Source organism: Podarcis melisellensis (assembly GCF_964234715.1).
Source record: "Podarcis melisellensis genome assembly, chromosome: 2".
In the NCBI taxonomy this organism is placed as follows: domain Eukaryota; kingdom Metazoa; phylum Chordata; class Lepidosauria; order Squamata; family Lacertidae; genus Podarcis; species Podarcis melisellensis.
The window spans coordinates 69991541-70010624 of NC_138529.1; the positions used below are offsets into that span (position 1 = coordinate 69991541).

Below are 19084 nucleotides of genomic sequence, written 5' to 3' on the forward strand. Positions count from 1 at the left end.
AAATCCCCATATATATTGAGCTGTGATAATGAGCATGTGTAAGAATAGACTTGGTCCGGTGTGCAGGCTGCAGAGAAGAAGCTTGCTGGCTTTAATGGGACTGGGAAAGGGTCCAGGGCTCACTGGAGCTTAGCTGTCTTTATGGTTGGAAGTTCATTTAAATTCAGTGCTACGATTGACGATTGACGTTTGCAGTCTAGGTTAAGCATTAACGGAGCATAAGCTGCAAGATCACACTCTTTGCCTTTCCATCTAAGTAGGAGTTAAGCGGGAAAAGCAGAGCAGGTGCTAAGAGGTTGGCAACATTATGGACTCATCCACATTTACCTTTTGCCCCACAGTTTATAGGCTTTAAAGCACCATGTCTAAGTCCTTTTGGCACTTTCCCCCATGAAAACCTTCTCTTTAACGCTGAGTCAGAACAAATGGCAATTTCCCATTTGCTCCAACTCAGTGGTAACATTGGGTTTTCATGGAGATAGCACCAGGACAAAAAAAAAGTGCTAGGTCATGGCGCTTTAAAGCATTGACTTCTACCTAGAAACAGAGCACAAAAGGAAGTTTGGAAGAGCCCTAAGAGAGAGCGGGGTTTTTTTTTTAAGGGCACAGGGAAGGGTTCACACCACAAGGCACATAGCATTCACCTAAGAATCTCAGGAACAGTAGTTTGTTGATGGTGCTGGGAAATGTAGCCCAGTAAGGAGGAAGCTATACCGGTAATTCCCAGAGGAAGTAATGTGCTTTCACTGTGTCCTTTTCTAGCACAGTGGTTTCAAAGTCACTCTCTGTCAGTGGCTGGCTTTTGCTCAAGAACCAGTTTTCTTCCAAGTTAAACCCCTTGTCCTTCTTTCTAAGCATCGTCTGCAGCGAGTGGCAGCAGCGAGTCAGCATTTCAGGATTGTGCCTGGCGCCATGGGATTGCAAAGCATGTGCTCTGGTGCTGAGCTACCAGCCGAACTTGCAGCCTGACCCAATTCATGGCATTGAGAGTCCACTGCTGCTTCCCAACCCTCTTCTTGTATGCCCGTTGCATGCCACAAGAGCCGTTTGCCACATTATTGCTCCCTAAGACTCGTCATCTCTGTGACAGATGGCTTGAAGAAGATGGGCAGACACTCAGTAGCACATGTCCAGCCTCTGGAAGAGCAGTTGGGAAAGCAGTGAACATCTGGGAACATCTGGCCCATGACTGATGCATTGATCCATCCGTGTTGCATCTGGCTCATTTCCCTTAACTATTAGCTGCACAGCTGGACAGCCTAAAGAGGGTAAGGGAGGCCAAACCCTTTCTATAGATCAAGTATTATTCTGAAGTTTTGGTTTTCCTTGGCCCAAATAAGAAAACAAGCTCTCAGATGTTGTCTTCCCCAGGGGGAAAGGCATGCACCTGGATAGCTTTTCCAGATGGGGAGGTTTTGACCATAGAAAAGGCACAAGTGCAAGGTGGCACACTGATGCCACCATTTGCGGCTGCAGACTGCTGGATTTCTATAGAAGGGCCATAGCTCAGGGCTAAAGCATCTGCCTTGCAAGCAGAAGGCCCCAAGTTCAACCCAGGCATCTCCAGGTAGGGTTGGGTGAGATGCCTGCCTGTAATCCTGGAGAGCCACTTCCAATCAGGCAACATTGAGTGAGATGCTTCAATGGTCTGAATCTATATAAGGCAGTGTCCTATGTTCCTAAGCAGGGATAGCGTTGATTGCAGAGGGTCCCCCCAGTTACCCAGCATTTAACTCTGTCACAGTCACCTTGGTGCAAACAAACTGGGCGAATGAACAGGAGAGTTTTGTGTGCAAGAGGCGAGGAGGGACTGAGCCTGTTGATTTGGGGGGTAAGTTTGTGTTTGAGGCTCTTGTTTTTTTCCTGATTTGACCTGGAGGTTGGATTAGGCCACTCATCAGTGGATTAGGCAGTCAGTGCCTAGGCTCCCTTGTGTCCTTGGCAAGGAGACATGGATGTAGCCAAGGGGGGGGCAGCTGCCTCCCATCAATAAAAATCGATAAAATACATAGCAAACTGAGGTTATGCCCCCTCTAACAAAAGATCTGCCTCCCCCCAACAAAAATCCTGGCTACACCTCTGCAAGGAGATGTATTGGTGTGGAGAGGCTCAGTTTTTTGCACCTCCCCTGGGCCTGTGCCCTTGTTGGGGGCCAACCTAGCCAGCCCCTAGGTACACCCCTGACAACCACCTGGGGACTAGTGGGGCAGAGAGGCAGAGCAGCAGGTGTGACCTTATACAACAGGCTGCATTATAGTAATGTAGGACAGATGTTTCTAAGCCTCCACTGCCCCACATCCTCCTTGTGGGCAAGCAAGAGGCATGATCACAGTTCCAAGAGCTTCTCCACCCCTGGATTAGATAACTGCCAAGGTCCTTTGCAACTCTGAAACTCTGTGGGAGGAATTCTGATCCTTCTGTTGGTATTTCTGCTTGCCAGAGAGAATGATCCCCCCTGTGCTCTGTTCTGGGGGTTCTGCCCTGCGCTGCAAAGCAGATTGAGGGGACTCACGAGGGGAAGAAAGAGGGGGAGCATCATGGCACTCTACTGGCTTCTGCTAGCAGGCCAGGTTGGTTGAATCCTGTGGTTCTAGGTGCCCGACTGTTGGGGCTTCGTGCCGTGCATTTGCTTTTATAGTCACCCCACCCCCAAATTATTATCTCGCAGGCATTTCAGTTACTTCCAGTATTTAATCTTATCAAGCAAATTAGCCTGTGCTTGGCCCTGGCTTTCATTTTTACACCTGATCAGTCACTGATAATAGCATGAAGAGCTGCTGGAAATCTTCCCATGATTTGTCTGGTGTTTGCTATATCCTGCTTTATGGCCATTGCTCCATCTTATCTCCCCTTTCCTTATCCCAGCCTTCTTTCCTTTCGAAACTAACTTTGCACAAATGCCAAAACTTTTCCACTGACGGGGAGCTCTTTTCCATCTTGCAGAATTTTGTCTATTCTAATATGCCTACTTCACACATTTGGGGAGTTTCTGGATCAAGGTTATTGATGGGTATATGGAGGCAATTCCATGGTGGTGGTGGTCTTGATAAAACCAAACACTTCCAAATTCCAGAGGAGTGTGTGTATGTTGCATGTGTGTGAAAGAGGGGTTGGGAGGGTGGGGAAGGGAGGCAGAAAACTATGAGGAGTAAACTGAAGGGAAAGGGAAAGGGAAAGAAAGTGACAACTCAACCACTCTCTTGTAAAGCACATCTTGCAGGACCCCTCAATTCATCTTTCCTGGTTTTGAAGTTTGCAAACCACTGAAATTCCAAATCTGAACACAGAGCCTGTGATCAGACTGTAGCTTGACCTCTGGCCCACTCAATCCCAATGCAGTCCTTGCAGCCAGGGTCAGTTCATGTGGTTCCTGCTATGACTCCCACCATCCTTGACCATCGACCAAGCTGCCTGGGGCTGATGGGAGCTGGAGTCCAAGAACACCTGGCAGCCACCATGTTTGCTCCCCTTGCATGAAGCATTGCTCTGGAATTTAGTTCCTCCATGTAGAGCTGGCACAATCTGCTGCCTGAAACCCTGGAGAGCCACTGCCAGTCAGTGTGGGCAACGCTGAGCTAGATGGGCCAGTGCCCTGACTCAGAGTGAGGGAGCTTCCTGTGCCCCCCTGGTTCTGTGCTCCCTTCTCCTCCTCCCCTCTTCTTCTCTTGCCTGTAGGTTTCCTTGCTTGCTGCCATTGCTACTTGTTTGCTGAGCCTTCCCTGACCCCCACCCACTGCTCTTGGCCACTTGTGGAGTGGCTCTTTTTAGCATTTTTTAATTATTATTATTATTTTGCCTTGCCTGCTTAGGTTGGCTTGTTCTCAGTTAGCCTTCAAGAGAAGTCTCTGCGGTGTTGGTCTGTCTCTTCCTGCAAGGTGCCTGGTGGTGCTGGATGGGATCCTGGCTTCCTCCCCCCCCAATATCTTGACACTCCCCTGGGGCTCATATAACAAGAGAGCATCACTTCTGCCTGAGTTATTCCAGACATTTAAATAATCAGCCACCTTCTAAGGGGCAGGAGTGATCCGTCAGTGGCTAATTGTGCTCAGCATCAAGTCAAACAGATGTTCCCCTCCTGACAGGCTTGCTTTGTAGGAGGGAGGCAGCGGCTCAAACAGGGGTCTTCTGTGGCATGAGCAGGGGTCTTCGTGTCTGCAGGTGACAGGCACAAAGCCACTCAAGCTTAGTGTGATGGAACGGCTTCTTCTTACGGCGCCCTCTGCCGGGAGGTGAAATGTGCAGAAACTCCCAGTCCACCACGGGCACCCCCATTCCTTCCCGCCCAGTGTGGGAAATGCTGCACAGTCCCAGAGGGAAAGAGAGGCTCCCACATGCTCTGGCATCTCAGCAATGTCAGGGGAGGCCGTCCGGAGGCAAGGGAAGGACCCACACTGCAGATGCCTGAACCACAGGCCAGCAAAACCTATGCGCTGCTCTTCCTGCGCGCACCTTGCTGTGGCCTCTCCTCCTCCTCCGTTCCCAGCTTGGCCTGCCCCACAAGACATTCTTTCTGGCAGCAGAGGAGGCACATCTGAAATAAGGATCTGGGTGGGAAGTTGCAGATAGGGATGCGAGAATCATTTTTACGTTCCTAACAGCTGTCCAAAGCCCTTAGCAGCTCCCTTTCTTTGAGGTCCAGCTCCGAGGGCCTTCTGGCGGTTCCCACACTGCGAGAAGTGAGGTTACAGGGAACCAGGCAGAGGGCCTTCTTGGTAGTGGCACCAGCCCTGTGGAACACCCTCCCATCAGATGTCAAGGAAGACATCTGAAGGCAGCCCTTTTTAGGGAAGTTTTTAATGATTGATGTTTTATTGTGGTTTTAATATCCTGTTGGAAGTCGCTCAGAGTGGTAAAGCTGCCCAGAGTAATAAATTATTATTATTATTATTATTATTATTATTATTATTATTATTATTATTAGTGGGGCTGCTGGTGCCTCTGTGTTGTGCCCATCCCTCTCCTTATGCAGCATCTCAAGCCTTTGAGCCTGCAGGCATCTGGCTGGTCACTGGAAGCACAGGGTGCTGGGCCAGGTCTTCTGCAGGCACCCCTGGGCCCACGCCGTAACTTGCCTCGCTCTTGTCTTGCAGGCCGAGTGCATGAACTTCGTCAAGATCCTGCACCTCTTCAACCGGACGCACCTGTATGCCTGCGGCACCGGGGCCTTCCACCCCATTTGTGGCTTCGTAGAAGTTGGGCAGCGTGCAGAGGTGAGCCAGGCATAGGGTGGTAGAGAGCTGAGGTGAGGGAAGGCGCAGGCAGGAGAATCGCTCGAGCACCAGGCTCTGCTCTCTGGCCTCTCTTACTGGCACGTCCCTCCTCCCTCTCTCTCCAGGACTCTGTGTTTAAACTGGACCTGAAGAACTTAGAAGATGGCAAAGGCAAAAGCCCCTATGACCCACGTCATGTGGCCGCTTCAGTGCTGGCAGGTAAGGGACCAGGCCCCTCCGCCCAAAGCTAGTGATAACTCCTTCCCTCCACCTTGGATGGCTTTAAAAGAGGGGGGTAAGTTCATGGAGGGTGGGGCTGTTGGTGGCTACCAGCCACAATGGTTATGCTCTGATTAGATGGCTGGAGGAAGCAATACTTATGAATGCCACTTTCTGGAAACCACAGGAGAGGAAAGTGCTGTTGTCACAGGCATCTGGTTGGCTCCTGTGAGAGCAGGGTGCTGGACTGGGTGGGCCATTGGCCTGATTCAGCAGGGCTCTTCTTATATTAGAATATAAGAATAACAGAGTGATTGTGTGGGATGTCCTATAAAAACACAACCAGCACTTTCCAGTCGACACAGCATACATTTAAAAAGCATCCTCTCTGCCAAAATAATAATTGGAACTGTAGTTTACCCCTCATGGAGCTACAATTCCCAGCACCCTTTACAGTTCTTTAAATGTATGGTGTGCATGCAGCCGTTGTCTCATCCAAGGACTCTTCCAGCGTTTGCCAAGTGGAGACTGCTCTCCATCTGATGTGAGAACAGCTTGCATCAGCCAGCACTATGTGCTGAGGATGCCACTGCTGGTGTGGCTGGCGGCACATTCTCTTTTGGCTCCAAGCACCCTCTGAGCAAGGCTCCAGGAATGGCAGCTGCTGCCTCCCAGCCTGCCTGCCTGCCCAGGAGCTTTCCTGCCTTTAAAGAGCAGAGGACATTTCAGGGGAGATGAATCCTGCATGGGGTACCAGAGAAAGAGCACCTGGGACATGTTCCAGTATGCGGATCCCATGACGAAGCCTTTTAACCTCTGTCTTTTATCTTTCTGTGGTGGCCAGGTGAAGAGCTCTATTCTGGGGTGGCTACTGACCTGATGGGCCGTGATTTCACAATCTTCCGCAGCCTTGGCTCAAGACCCTCTATCCGCACGGAGCAGCATGACTCCCGGTGGCTCAACGGTCAGTGGGGGCAGGGAGGAAGGGCATCCCAGGGATGCAGAAAATGGGCTTGGGGCTGCATAAACAGCAATTTCCTTGCACTCGTCCTGTTGTCCTTTTTCTATCTCTGATGGATCACTGGTGTTGGGAGTAGGAGAACATGTTCCTTTAAGTGCCAAGGAAAACTGTAGTTCCTTAGGACTCTTGTTGGTCTCAATCCCCAGCTGTTTTGTCACTTATGAATGGAGGCTGCCATCTAGTGGCCAGGGCCTGATAGGCAGCTTCCTGACCACTGAACTGCTGACTAACCAACAAGCTAGACAAGATGCGTTTAGGATTTCATCTTTTGTTTTCTTTTACAAATCAGCAGCCCCACATGGCTGCAAAGCAGCATTCTGGGAGAAGACCTCTACCCCTTTCACTTTGTGGCCTTCAATGACCTGAATGCCCCTCCCAAATACATCCGCACCATATATTTAAAGCACATTTGTACCATCTTGAGAACTGTAGGTCTTCCTCACAAAGGTGTAATTCCTAACACCCCTAAACAATCATTTCCCAGGATTCTTTAGGGGAAGCCACGAGCTTTAAATGTGTCATGTGGCAAAATCTTCTCTGGACAATGGGAAGAGAGAGGGTCCGTCTGTGTTTCTGTCGCCTTTTTTACCCTGTGGGAGTGAAAAGCAGCTTCAGAGGATGATGGTGTTGATGATGATTATGATAAAAAAGCAGGGGGAGATTTAACAATTCCCACCCCACTGTGCCTCAGTCAGATTCCCCATTACACTTATGGGAAAGGAGCAGAGTATATTCATTTGCCTGCAGAAGGTTCCAGATTCAATTCCTAGCATCTGCAGTTAAACAGAGATGGAGAACCTCCTGCCCATCGAGTCTGGTGGTTCTAGACTGGTCCAGGAAGCCATTTTTATTTAAACCACGTCCACCTGTCAGTCTAGTGATGTCAGTTCTGCTGGGTTGGCTGCAAGCATTGGCTCCTCCCATGGGGAACGGGGGCTCATAGCCAATCCCTGCAGAAAGCAGGATCGAAGGTCAGCTGATGGGCAGGGGGACTTTGGTCCTGCTCTGCTCAGGTGTGCAAGGGAAGTTCCCTTTAGGAACTTGTGTACCTGAAGCCTTCAGAAAGCAGGATTGCTTCCCTGCCGCATGGGCCAACTTTGACTCATCTATTTAACAGCTGGGTAATCCACCCACCTGCCAATGTTGGACCATGGGATGGAGGGGGGAGATAAAGATATGGCCAAAAAGATAAGGAAGAAGGTGACAATAGATAAGTGGTCTGACTCTGCATGAAGCAGCACAGTGCTGCTCTTTGCATTTTTTTTTCTTAAGTGGAAGACCATTATGTTCCCTCACATAATGTACAATTTCCCACCTCTTTGCTTTGGCATTGATGTTCTCCCACTTGTCTGTCCCCAAGAGCCCAAATTCATTGATGTTTTCTGGATCCCGGAGAGTGAGAATCCCGATGACGACAAGATCTTCTTTTTCTTCCGGGAGACAGCAGTGGAAGGAGCCCAGGGGCTGGGCAAGCAGACCTTCACCCGCATTGGCCAGATCTGCCGGGTGAGAGCTCTGTGCCTTCTCGAGTCCAGTGCTGAGGACTGGGCAAGGCCTGGTCAGGTTGATACCAGTCAGGCAGGTTAGGGCGGGTATCTGGGTGCCAGCCCAGTGCTTGGGCTGAGTGGCGGCCCAGTTTCAGCGTACATCCATGAGCCTGCTTGTCTGCCCTGTGGAAAAGCATTATGATCCACCCCATTCTTGGGCCTTCCTGCACTTCAGCTTATTGAGCCCCTTGCTGAGCCTTAGGTCAGTTCTCCATGTGGATCTTGCTCTGTGGAGGTGGGCAGCAGCTAGTGGGCAGCTGAACTGGGACACTGGCTGGAAGGAGTCTTTCATGGCAGGAGTGGGGCTCTAGCAACAGTGAGGGGAAAGCGTTTTTGGGGCAGAGGTCTAGGGCCCCATTCAGCAGAATGAGCAGGGGGGCAAGTGCAGTGAGGCATTTCAAGTAAGTGAACTAACACACATTATCATCTAAGAGGGTGCTCACCCATAAGACCATGGGGGGAATCCGGAGTCTAAAATGTCCTACGTGCACTACTGTCCCCGGCTACCTCTCTGATAAGCCTCTCTTCCTCTCTCTGCAGAATGACATGGGTGGGCAGAGGAGCCTAGTGAATAAATGGACAACATTTCTGAAGGCCCGGCTGGTGTGCTCAGTGCCCGGCAGCGATGGGAGTGATACGTACTTTGACCAGCTCCGTGAGTGACTGTGGCTAATTGAGGTCTGGTCTGGCAAGGGGAGGGGCCCTAGATAAGTGGCAGAACACAGGCATTTTGCACACAGAAGGTCCCAGGTTCAGTCCCCAGCATCTCCAGGTGGGGCTGGGAGAGACTCCTACCTAAAACTGGAGATCCGCCTTGACAGAGAAAACTGTGCAAAAGCTACATGTTCTAGAATGTAGGATAGGGATGCATTCACCCACATAAAGGGACGCGGGTGGCGCTGTGGGTTAAACCACAGAGCCTAGGACTTGCCGATCAGAAGGTTGGCGGTTTGAATCCCCGCGACGAGGTGCGCTCCCGTTGCTCGGTCCCTGCTCCTCCCAACCTAGCAGTTTGAAAGCACGTCAAAGTGCAAGTAGATAAATAGGTACCACTCCGACGGGAAGGTAAACGGCATTTCCATGCACTGCTCTGGTTTGCCAGAAGCGGCTTAGTCATGCTGGCCACATGACCCGGAAGCTGTACGCCGGCTCCCTTGGCCAGTAAAGCGAGATGAGCACCGCAACCCCAGAGTCGGTCACAACTGGACCTAATGGTCAGGGGTCCCTTTACCTTTACCTTTACCTTTACCACCCACATATGTGCACATAGGCAGCCAAAACATGGGCAGTTTTTAAAACACATGACTTTGAAGGAATAGCTTGTGATTATTATAATATTTCTATGAAGACATTACGTTGTTCAAATCCTAAGCAACCATTCATGTTCTAAAGCAAAACAGATTTCCACATTTTTAGTTACATTTTTTGTCCCATGCATTTATATCTTCCAAATCTCAACCAAAGAACATCATTTCGTTTGAAAAGTGCCAGTTTGCAATCCAGCTTTGTATAACTAGGCGTAGGTTGTTTTTTGACCCATTGCAGCCAAATCCCATAGTCAAAATAACCAAGTTTTAACACCTGATGGACTTGTGCCCTTATATACATGTTTTTCATATTTTATACATTTGGATAAAAAAATGCACATGGATCGTTTTGAATGTTCTGAATGTATCCACATTGGGCTCCTCCAGACTGGTTTGGTTTTTTTGTAGTTGCATGCTGCAACATATGTAATACACTAGTGGTGGATTTACACTGGACTGTCCACACACAGTTCTGCTTTACTAGTTCTTCTGCTACACTTCCCCAATGTTACAGCATTGTTGACATCTGGAGGGACACTCTTGCACTGCTATTAGTTTTAGCATAAGTAATATTCCAATTTATTACCCTCTCTTCACCTTAAAGTCCCAGGGCAGGTTACAATAATGCGATTGTTGCTATGGCACAACAAAAGCCAGACAACTAACTCCCCACCCATCCATGTGGTATAAAATTTCAGCAGGAAGCTCCGGTACCTGTACCCATTGGAAATGTCCATCTTGAAACGTTTGCAGGTGCAAACGGTATTGAAAGCGGAATCATGTAAAATTGCCCTGGTGCCAATGTGAGCAAAATGTATCATAAATGCAAACTAGAAAGGGCTTTTGGGGGAGCTCCATTGTGTGATGGCTAAATAGATAAACAAAACAAATCTGAACTGCTATCCTTAGAGTACTGACTGACTGACTGACTATTTATTTATTTATTTATTTATTTATTTATTGCGACTTGTAGTGTTCTGTTCTGTTTTGTTTAATTGGTGCTAGTGCCTGATCACTGCCAGTGGGTCAGCAGAGAGCAGCAGTGGAGGCTTAATTTACTTCTCCCTGTTGAAGGGGGGGGGGGAGATTAGAGAAAGGTTCACTTTCTAGCTAGAGTATTCTCCTCTGGCTGGGAAAGGGATTGCCATGATCCAGGTGGAAGATTGCAGGCCAGTGACTCCTTTTCTCCTTCTCTCTCTTCCTCTGCTTGGTCAGATGATGTATTTTTGCTGCCAACCAGAGACAAACGCAACCCTTTGCTGTATGCTGTTTTCACCACCTCCAGGTAAGGATAATAGTGGTTTCCGCCACATTCAGCCGGGTTTCCTTTCCCCAAGAGGCTGTAAAGGTAATGCCTGACCTTCTGGGAAACATATTGGAGGGTGTGGGGTGGAGACACACACCACTTGGTTATTCCTTCCCCTAATGCTTCTCTGTGGTCTGCTCCCACAGCACCGTCTTCAAGGGCTCTGCTGTCTGTGTCTACCATATGAGTGACATCCGCAGAGCCTTCTTGGGACCTTTTGCTCACAAGGAAGGGCCAAACTATCAGTGGGTGTCCTACCAAGGCCGGGTCCCTTACCCCCGCCCAGGAATGGTACGTGCCTTGGACTTGGGGTGATGAAATGAAGCCAGGTTCAAACTACTTAGAAACCATTTGGCAGGCAAGCGGTATATAAAATTCAACAGTAATGATAATAATAAAAAAATAACAACAGTGCTTGTTGATGTAGAGATGTGGGAACACCCAGAGCAATGTGTTTGGAGAGCTCTTGGCTAGATGGAGAGAAGAGCGGGCTGAAATGGGGAAATGGGCTGGGGGAGGATGGGGGTTTCTGGTCCAGGATTGTGGGGAACTGACAGTATTCTATGAAACTTCAGGGCTTCAGAAAACTAAGGAAATTTGGGCATCACCAGAGCTGCCTGGAAGGGTAGCGGGGGATTCAAGGTAGGGTGTGATTGGACTGGAAAGGGAGTTATGTGGGGTGCATGGAGGTCTGTGATGTGGTGTTTCTAGGAGTGGATGGTTTTTACATGCCTGGGCCTTCAACTCTCTCTCTCTCTCCCCCTCTCCCCTTCAGTGTCCCAGCAAAACCTTTGGCACATTTAGTTCCACCAAGGATTTCCCCGATGACGTGATTCAGTTTGCTCGCAACCACCCGTTAATGTACAACTCGGTGTTGCCACATGGCCAGCGACCCATCTTCCTGCAGACCAACGTGGGCTACACCTTCACCCGCATCGCAGTAGACCGAGTGGCTGCTGCTGACGGTCACTATGACGTCCTCTTCATTGGCACAGGTGTGTCTGCACGCCTCTCCTTCTGATATGCCTACCAAGTTCCCTTCTGCTTCTTTAAACAGCATGCTAGGATGCCCACAGTTCAAGGGTCAAAATGTGCATTCTGGTGACCAACTCTAAGTAACCCTTAGCTCATTCCTTGTAGAGCACTCCCTCCAGATGTGTATGTAGGGCAGCAATGGGGCACCTCAGGCCCTCTAGGTATCTCTACACAGCCCTCGGGACTTTTCCCTGGCCTACCTCTTGCCCTGCTTGAGTTCTTTTCCCTGACTAGAATATATCCTTGAGCGGTGATAATTTACAATAGAAAATGATGTGGCTGCACAGGCGTGGTTCAATTTAGGGCCTCCTTTAGCTGCTATTAACTTTAAAATGTGTGCACATACACACAGAGGAGATGCTGTTCATTGATCTCCCGCCTTGTTTCTAATTGCACAGTCACTGTGTGTAGTGAAATGTTATATGCTTTCAGCTAGAACCCTTGTCCTGTTGCCTTTGCCTCCCCCAATCCTGTTGGCCACATTCCCGCTTTCAGCTGGTGCACTGAGAGCTTTGATTTAGCATAAGATCAAAGGAGACTGGAAACAAGATCCCTAAAGGGACCAGCTTAAGTGCCCCAAATCCTTGGAAACTTGGCACATTTTGTTGACCTCATCTCTTTTGTATGAACCAAATTGCCTGGCTTTCAGCTCTTCTTGCATGGCGTCTCTGTGGCTTTGAGAAATCTTTCCAGGGGGAGGCGAATAATAGTTCTACAGAGCTACCTTTGGAACTTGGGAAGCATCTGCCTGCCTGCCTATGAATCCCACTTTTGTTGTGCTAAATTGTCCCACTTGCCTGGCAGACATTGGCACTGTCCTGAAGGTCGTTTCTGTGCCCAAGGAGAGCTGGCAAAACATGGAGGAGCTGCTGCTGGAGGAGCTACAGGTGTTTAAGGTGAGTGTGAGCGAAAGGGGAAGGCTGTCTCAGCTGAAGCCAAGCACAACTGTGCAATGAAAGGACTGTGATGTCCACTCAGGGCCTCCATCTCTGCCTAAGCATTTCAGAGTTTTCCCTGAACTCTACAGAAGCTTAGAATGTGATGTGGCGCTCATGTCCTGCTTGCAGGTTTCCTGTAGTTTGGCCACTGTGAGAACAGGATGCTGGACTAGATGGGCCTTTGCTCTGACCCAGTAGGGTTCTTCTTATGCCCGTCTTGTATAAAACTCTGATGGTGGCGACAGTCTTCAGGGCTGCACTTGAGAAACAGAGACAGTAACCTGGGTGCCCTGGGAAAGTGCTTGGATTCCTGATTGCATAGGAGCAATCCTTAAGAAGAAGAAGTGGGATACTGATTGCCTGTCACCAACTCAGTCACACCACAATTCCTTTTTCTCATTGGCAGGACTCCTCTCCAGTTACAAGCATGCAGATCTCCTCCAAGCGGGTATGTCGTGCACCAGAAGAGCTTTGGGGAGCCATGGTGTGGGAATGTGAAGAGGGAGGCAATGCAGTGATGACTTCTGCATACAGTTGGGGAGAGAGCTCAGCAGTGGGAGATTATCTGAACAGGGCCTGGTATTCATACAGATAAATGTTTCCAAGTAAGAGAGTCTATCAGAGGTCCTCTGATGATGAGGCTGTCCCACCTCCTTCAAGACACCCTGTCCCATCCATCTGCCCTGTGGTTGGTTTAAGTAGGGTTGCCACATGTCCAGATTTCCCCAGACATATCTGGAATACTGCAGTCGGCAGCAGTGTCTGGTTGGAAATCGATAAAATATCCGGGAAAATCTGGATATATGGCAGCCGATGTCGGCAGTGCTGCCATTTTTCTATTTCAGTTCACTTCCTTCCATCAACAAGTGTCAGGCCACTCTAGATTTTTCCATGGTCAAGCTAGCAGTTCTCATGCTTTTCCAATGAGAGCTCTGGGCTTCTTTCTCTCTGGGAAAGCCTCGTACCCACCTCTTTTGGACTGTGGTGTCAAAGAGGCCAGAATCAGGTGTAATACCTTAGCAAGCGGCAGAAGACATTGACTTGGCCTTAATAGGACTGTGTGGCTTTGTCTCCTAACAGCAACAGCTCTACATTGGCTCCAGGACTTCTGTTTCCCAGCTGCCCTTGCACCGCTGTGGGATCTATGGCAAAGCTTGTGCTGAATGCTGCCTGGCCAGAGATCCATACTGTGCCTGGGATGGGACTACCTGCACTCGCTACATGCACAACACCAAAAGGTATGGTATGACTGCGGGGCTTTCTTGAGGGCAGGGCGGGGCAGAGAGTGATAATGCAGCCTGCCTGTTGTCTCATGGGCCACCTACCCTCTTGCTGCCAGCCAGCTGTGATCTGGTTTGGTGGGAAATTCTCTCCCCCCCCCCATCTCCTGTTGGCTTGCCTCGAGCAGTGCCCAAAGAGACACAAACCTACCTCCTGACAGCATCCCTGTATGCAGTCTTGGCATGGCCACTGTCCGCTCTTGCCTGCTTAAGAGCCTGCTTCTCCTCTGAGGCCAAAGGCAGATGCTGCTGATACCAAGATGTGGGAAGGAAATAGCTCCCAGCCCCTACATTCAGCTGGATCTGTCTATCCAGGAGCGGTAGTCTCCAGGTTGCCCAGGATGTGCACTGTAGGATGTCAGTTCTAAGATGTTGTGACTGGAACCCAAGCAGGACAAGAGCAATCTGGCCCCTCTGAGGAGAACATTTGTCTTCAGGAGAAGCCACACATCCAACCTCAGAAGTACAACATACCCTACTTTTGATCCCGATCAACCTTTCTGTGTGCTCTCTCTCTCTCCCTCTTCTTACAGGCGGTTCCGGCGTCAGGATGTGCGAAATGGGGATCCCAATGTGCTCTGCTTTGGAGGTGAGTGACTTGGACCCTACACTCTGCATCATTCATGCCCAATTTGGTGTGTCCACCATCACCAACAATGTAAGACGTAGCATGGCCTCAGACTACTGCACTGAATTAGTTCTAGATGCAGCGGAACGTGTGCCTTCCCACCCTCAGCACATATGCACACATGCACTTTCTTCTCTCACGCCTGGTATACAATACTGAATGCCAGAACCAGAAGAGCACTGAGAAAATATGAATTCTGCTCAGTGCCCTACTATCCTCTCCCCACGATTAAAAAAGAAAAAGAAATGGCGCACTCAGCAGCAAGTGTTCCTCAACTTTCAAATTACGGCATGGAAAGGGAATTGGACCCTAGAAGAAACTAAATTCACGCTCATTCATTTATCCAAAACACACTGAGCACAGCTGCACATACAATCTTTCTTTCATTACAACTGTCTTCAGAGCTTAGTTGCTCACTTAAGAATAGATTCTTTTAAATATAGCCAGGACAGCATCCTGGATCCATAGATTGTTCCCTCAAAACGCACCCCATTTTGTAGCCAGCTTGGACTTCTGTTTAGATTTCTTCATGCCTTGCTTCAGCTCTGGCCTCAGCACATCCCTGTGTGTTTGTTGTCCTGCCCATATCTCTGTGCTGAGATTAACAGATGACCGTATTGAGCTCTCACGACTTTGTGCTGTCCCTTCCTGCTTCTGTGCAGATCCCCAGCGAAGCAGCGTCCCAGAAAAGAAGTTATATGGAGTGGAAGGCAGCAGCGCTTTCCTGGAGTGCCTCCCTAAGTCACTGCAGGCCCAGGTTGTGTGGACGTATCAGAAAAGCAGCAGCGCCCCCCGGAAGGAGGTAGGAGCTTGGCTGCTGTGTGCACATAGACCAGGGTCACCAAACATTTTAGGCCAGAAGGCATATTTTGAATTTGGTTGTGGGTTCCAGTCACAAAACAGCTGCTGTACATCAGCCACTGCCACACACAATCACAGAGAGAAGCTCTTTGTACTTCTCCTCTGTTCAGAATGGAAGGAAGGGTGTCCTATCCTGGCATCCAACGAAAGGTGCCTGCCCATATTTAAGAGGGGTATTCCACGTGGGAGTGGCTGAGCCAGTGCAAACAGGAACTAAGCAGGAAAAAACAAACAGCCTCTCGTGCATTGTGGAATTTTGAGCGGATCTTTGCTGAGAGCTTTTGCGGTTATCATAGGAGGGTACCATCAGGAACACCCTGGCACCTCGGGGTGCTATGTTGGTGACCTCTGGTATAGAAATATAAGAGAGAATGAGAAACAAAACTGGCAGAATCTAGAGTGGCTGGGGAAACCCAGCCAGATGGGTGGGGTAGAAATATTAAAATTATTATTATTATTAGTAGTAGTAGTAGTTTTGCTTCCTCAAGCTACCTCAGCCTCCCTTTGGTTCCAAAACCTCCTGGTATCATAAGTATCTTTTTGCCTCTGTGATTCTATGAATTCTATAATTAATTAATTAATTAATTAATTAATCAATCAATCAATTAATTAATCAGTCAATCATTCAGTTAATTAGCAAGGCGGACACGCTGGCCTCAACTTCCTGCACATCCCCCTCAGCAGATTCTTCCTCCTTCAGTACAGGCTCCACTGCTTATAGCAGGGACCTGTCTCCAAGCAGGTACCTAGGATTTGTTTAATTAATTTATTTAACCATTTATATGCCTGTGGATCACAGTAAAACATCAGCCCTGAACACTGGTCCTGTTAGCTAGGGATGATGGGCGTTGTAGTCCCAAAACATCTGGAGGGCCAAGTTTGGCCATGCCTGCAAGTGGTTTGCAAGAAATATTTAAATTATCAGAGAGTTTTGAAACAATTACAAACATTTAAAAACAGTTAGAATTAACATGAAAGGTAATTAAAATATGCAAGCATCTATGTGTTTGCACAGGCCTTACTGTTGATGGGGCCATCCTCCCTCCTGGTTCTTGAATCGTTATTCCTGCCTGTCCCGTCTCAGTTCCTCACCCCTACTGATGACCTCTCACCAATGCTATCCTTTTTCTCTGGCCTTACTAACCTGCAGGTGCTGTTGGATGACCGGGTCATCAAGATGGAGCGGGGGATCCTGTTGCGCAACGTGCAGCGCAAAGATGCCGGCCTCTACCACTGCCACGCCACGGAACATGGCTTTACCCAGAGTTTGCTGCACCTCCAGCTTGAAGTGATCCACGCCCAGCAGGCCGACTCACTCTCCGTCTCCCGGGAAGAGGAGCCCGCGCAGCCCTTCCACCGCAAGCTCTGGTACCAAGATTTCTTGCAGCTGGTGGACCACCCCAACCTCAGTACCATGGACCAGGTATGTGAGCAGCTGTGGAGCCGCAAGAGCCACCAGCCGAAGAAGAAGCCGCCGCTACCCCCTCCGCTCAGCGTCAAGGCCAAGAGCCACAAGTGGAAGCACCTGGAGGACAAGCGGAAAGGCCGCAGCCGGAGAACACACGAAGTGCCCCGTGCGGAGAGGGGGCCCCGGAGCACTGACGTCTGGTGACCTGCATGGAGTGCAGCTGGACAACCAACCTCTATGCTGGGGAGCAGGGTGGGCGTGTAGGGAAAGGGGTGGGAGAGAGGATGCAGGACCATGGTTTGGTGGAGAGGGCTTCCTTTCCATCCTCCTGGCAGCCGCTTCATACGTAGTTTGTAGGGGGGTGTTGTCGTCATAGCAACTTAGCTGCCATTCTTCAGAACTCGGTGCGAAGCAACAGAACCCGACAGGAGAGGGTGGCTTCTGTAGCCCTCGCCTCTTCCGTAACATACAACCAAAGATGGTGGCAGCAGTCTCGGGGGACCAAAGGAACCAAGTTATTATGATATCCTGTGCAGTGGGAAGTAAACCAGACAGGATACGCCAGGAGTTGTGGTCCCTTTTTTCTTACCCTCAAGGATCTGCTGACTATCAAGATGTAATTCTGGGGCTGAGGAGCCTTCTAGCTCTGGAGCATCTGTTCGTGCTCAGAATCTTCCTCTGAAGAGGATAGTCCCCCGACACATCCCTCTTTCTTGATAGGCAGGGTGCCTACCCCGTTTCCTCTCGCTTCCATAACCAAACCGACCTGCCTTGTGCGCATAAGTGTAGCAATGTGCTCTCCCCCTCCAGAGACACTACAGAACCACTGATGTATTTATTAACAGATTGTTAACTGATGAATGTAAATCCACCACCAGGTGGCCCACCAGCATTTGGCCTCTGACTGAAGGGACAGGGCTCCTGTTGCCCAAAGGATTGTGGGTACACTTCTGAAATGTTTTGGATGTGCATGTGGCAATGATGATGATAACAGAGAAGAGGAACAGTGGCGTATCTCCTATGCTCTCAGATCTATATTTTATAGATTCTTCATCAGACTGAGACCCCCTCAAGTGGCAGGGCAGTAACAGAAAGGCAGTTAACACACTGGTAAAACATTGAAGTTGAGGCCCTGTCATGACACAAGGATGTTTGTAGGTTCATGTTGAGCAGTGGAGGTGTCTGTCTGTCCTTTCTTTGAAGGTTATTGCCAGAAGAATGATGGCCAACCAAGGTTTGTTTCCTTCTTCAGTCTGCTCTGGGGCCCAAGTCACCAGCCACAACCCATCGGGAGCAATATCTAAAAGAGTAGCCCAGACCTCCCCTTCTCCATCTGTTTTGGGCCATATCTCCAACCTTCTCTTGGCCATGTTGACTGGGGGTGATGGGAGTTGTAGTCTAAACCATTTGTAAGACACCATCTTGGGAAAGCCTTGGCACTCATTTTGAAGTCTTCATTTTGGGAGTGCCTTGTCAGGCACCTCTGTGAAGTGCCCAGAAAGGTGTGGTCATGCAGATAAAGCTCATCTCTCCCTTAGATATGCTGGGGAGGTGTTGATCTCTGTGTTGCTTCCTGTTCTGTAGAAAAACAGGAGGTTTCAGTCTGAAGGGAGGTGGAGGTGTTGACCTGATAGAGGCAATGCAGTCTTGTCTTGGATTAGGATTTGGGCAGCAAGGGCCTGAAATAGATAGATCTGCTCTGATTTAAGGTATATAAGCTGTTTCGGTGGTGTCTGAAACATTAGAAAAGGGTGATATCAGCACTACCTAGTCAAGTTGAAAGTCGCTGTCAAGTGAAACAGAAAGTGAGGCTGGAGTCCACCATCTTCAAGAACAGAGCAGAACCAATGGTTAGTTATTAAATTCACAGTTCACATCCAGTAAAAGGAAAACTGGCTTACAGAGTTCTCAACCTGTTCTTTACCATTTTTTTAGTGCAAACTGCCCCTAAATTGTCCTGCCAGTGAGGAATTTTACAGCTTTTTTTAAAAAAAATGTTGTTTTGCCTTTTATTTCCCTTTACTTTTAGAGTAGCCTACTGCCATGGCGGGGACGCAGGTGGCGCTGTGGGTTAAAGCTTCAGCGCCTAGGACTTGCCGATCGAAAGGTCGGCGGCTCGAATCCCTGCGGCGGGGTGTGCTCCCGCTGCTCGGTCCCAGCGCCTGCCAACCTAGCAGTTCGAAAGCACCTCCGGGTGCAAGTAGATAAACAGGGACCGCTTACCAGCGGGAAGGTAAACGGCGTTTCCGTGTGCGGCTCTGGCTCGCCAGAGCAGCGATGTCACGCTGGCCACGTGACCCGGAAGTGTCTCCGGACAGCGCTGG

The 19084-nt window shown here is 49.4% G+C and overlaps 1 protein-coding gene across 2 annotated transcripts in view; it reads left to right on the plus strand.

The window, feature by feature from the left end:
- SEMA3B (semaphorin 3B) overlaps nt 1-18839 on the plus strand; it is a 68168-nt gene extending 49329 nt beyond the window's left edge. For both annotated transcript variants that reach the window (XM_081900283.1, XM_081900282.1), the window contains 14 exons: nt 5091-5210; nt 5336-5429; nt 6274-6393; nt 7811-7956; nt 8538-8652; nt 10520-10589; nt 10757-10901; nt 11386-11605; nt 12450-12541; nt 12990-13031; nt 13664-13821; nt 14397-14452; nt 15154-15293; nt 16503-18839. In XM_081900283.1, coding sequence (XP_081756409.1) covers nt 5091-5210; nt 5336-5429; nt 6274-6393; nt 7811-7956; nt 8538-8652; nt 10520-10589; nt 10757-10901; nt 11386-11605; nt 12450-12541; nt 12990-13031; nt 13664-13821; nt 14397-14452; nt 15154-15293; nt 16503-16964 — 1980 coding nt within the window. In that variant the 3' untranslated portion in view covers nt 16965-18839. The remainder of the gene's footprint in view (nt 1-5090; nt 5211-5335; nt 5430-6273; nt 6394-7810; nt 7957-8537; nt 8653-10519; nt 10590-10756; nt 10902-11385; nt 11606-12449; nt 12542-12989; nt 13032-13663; nt 13822-14396; nt 14453-15153; nt 15294-16502) is intronic.
- The last annotated feature ends 245 nt before the right edge of the window (nt 18840-19084 follow it).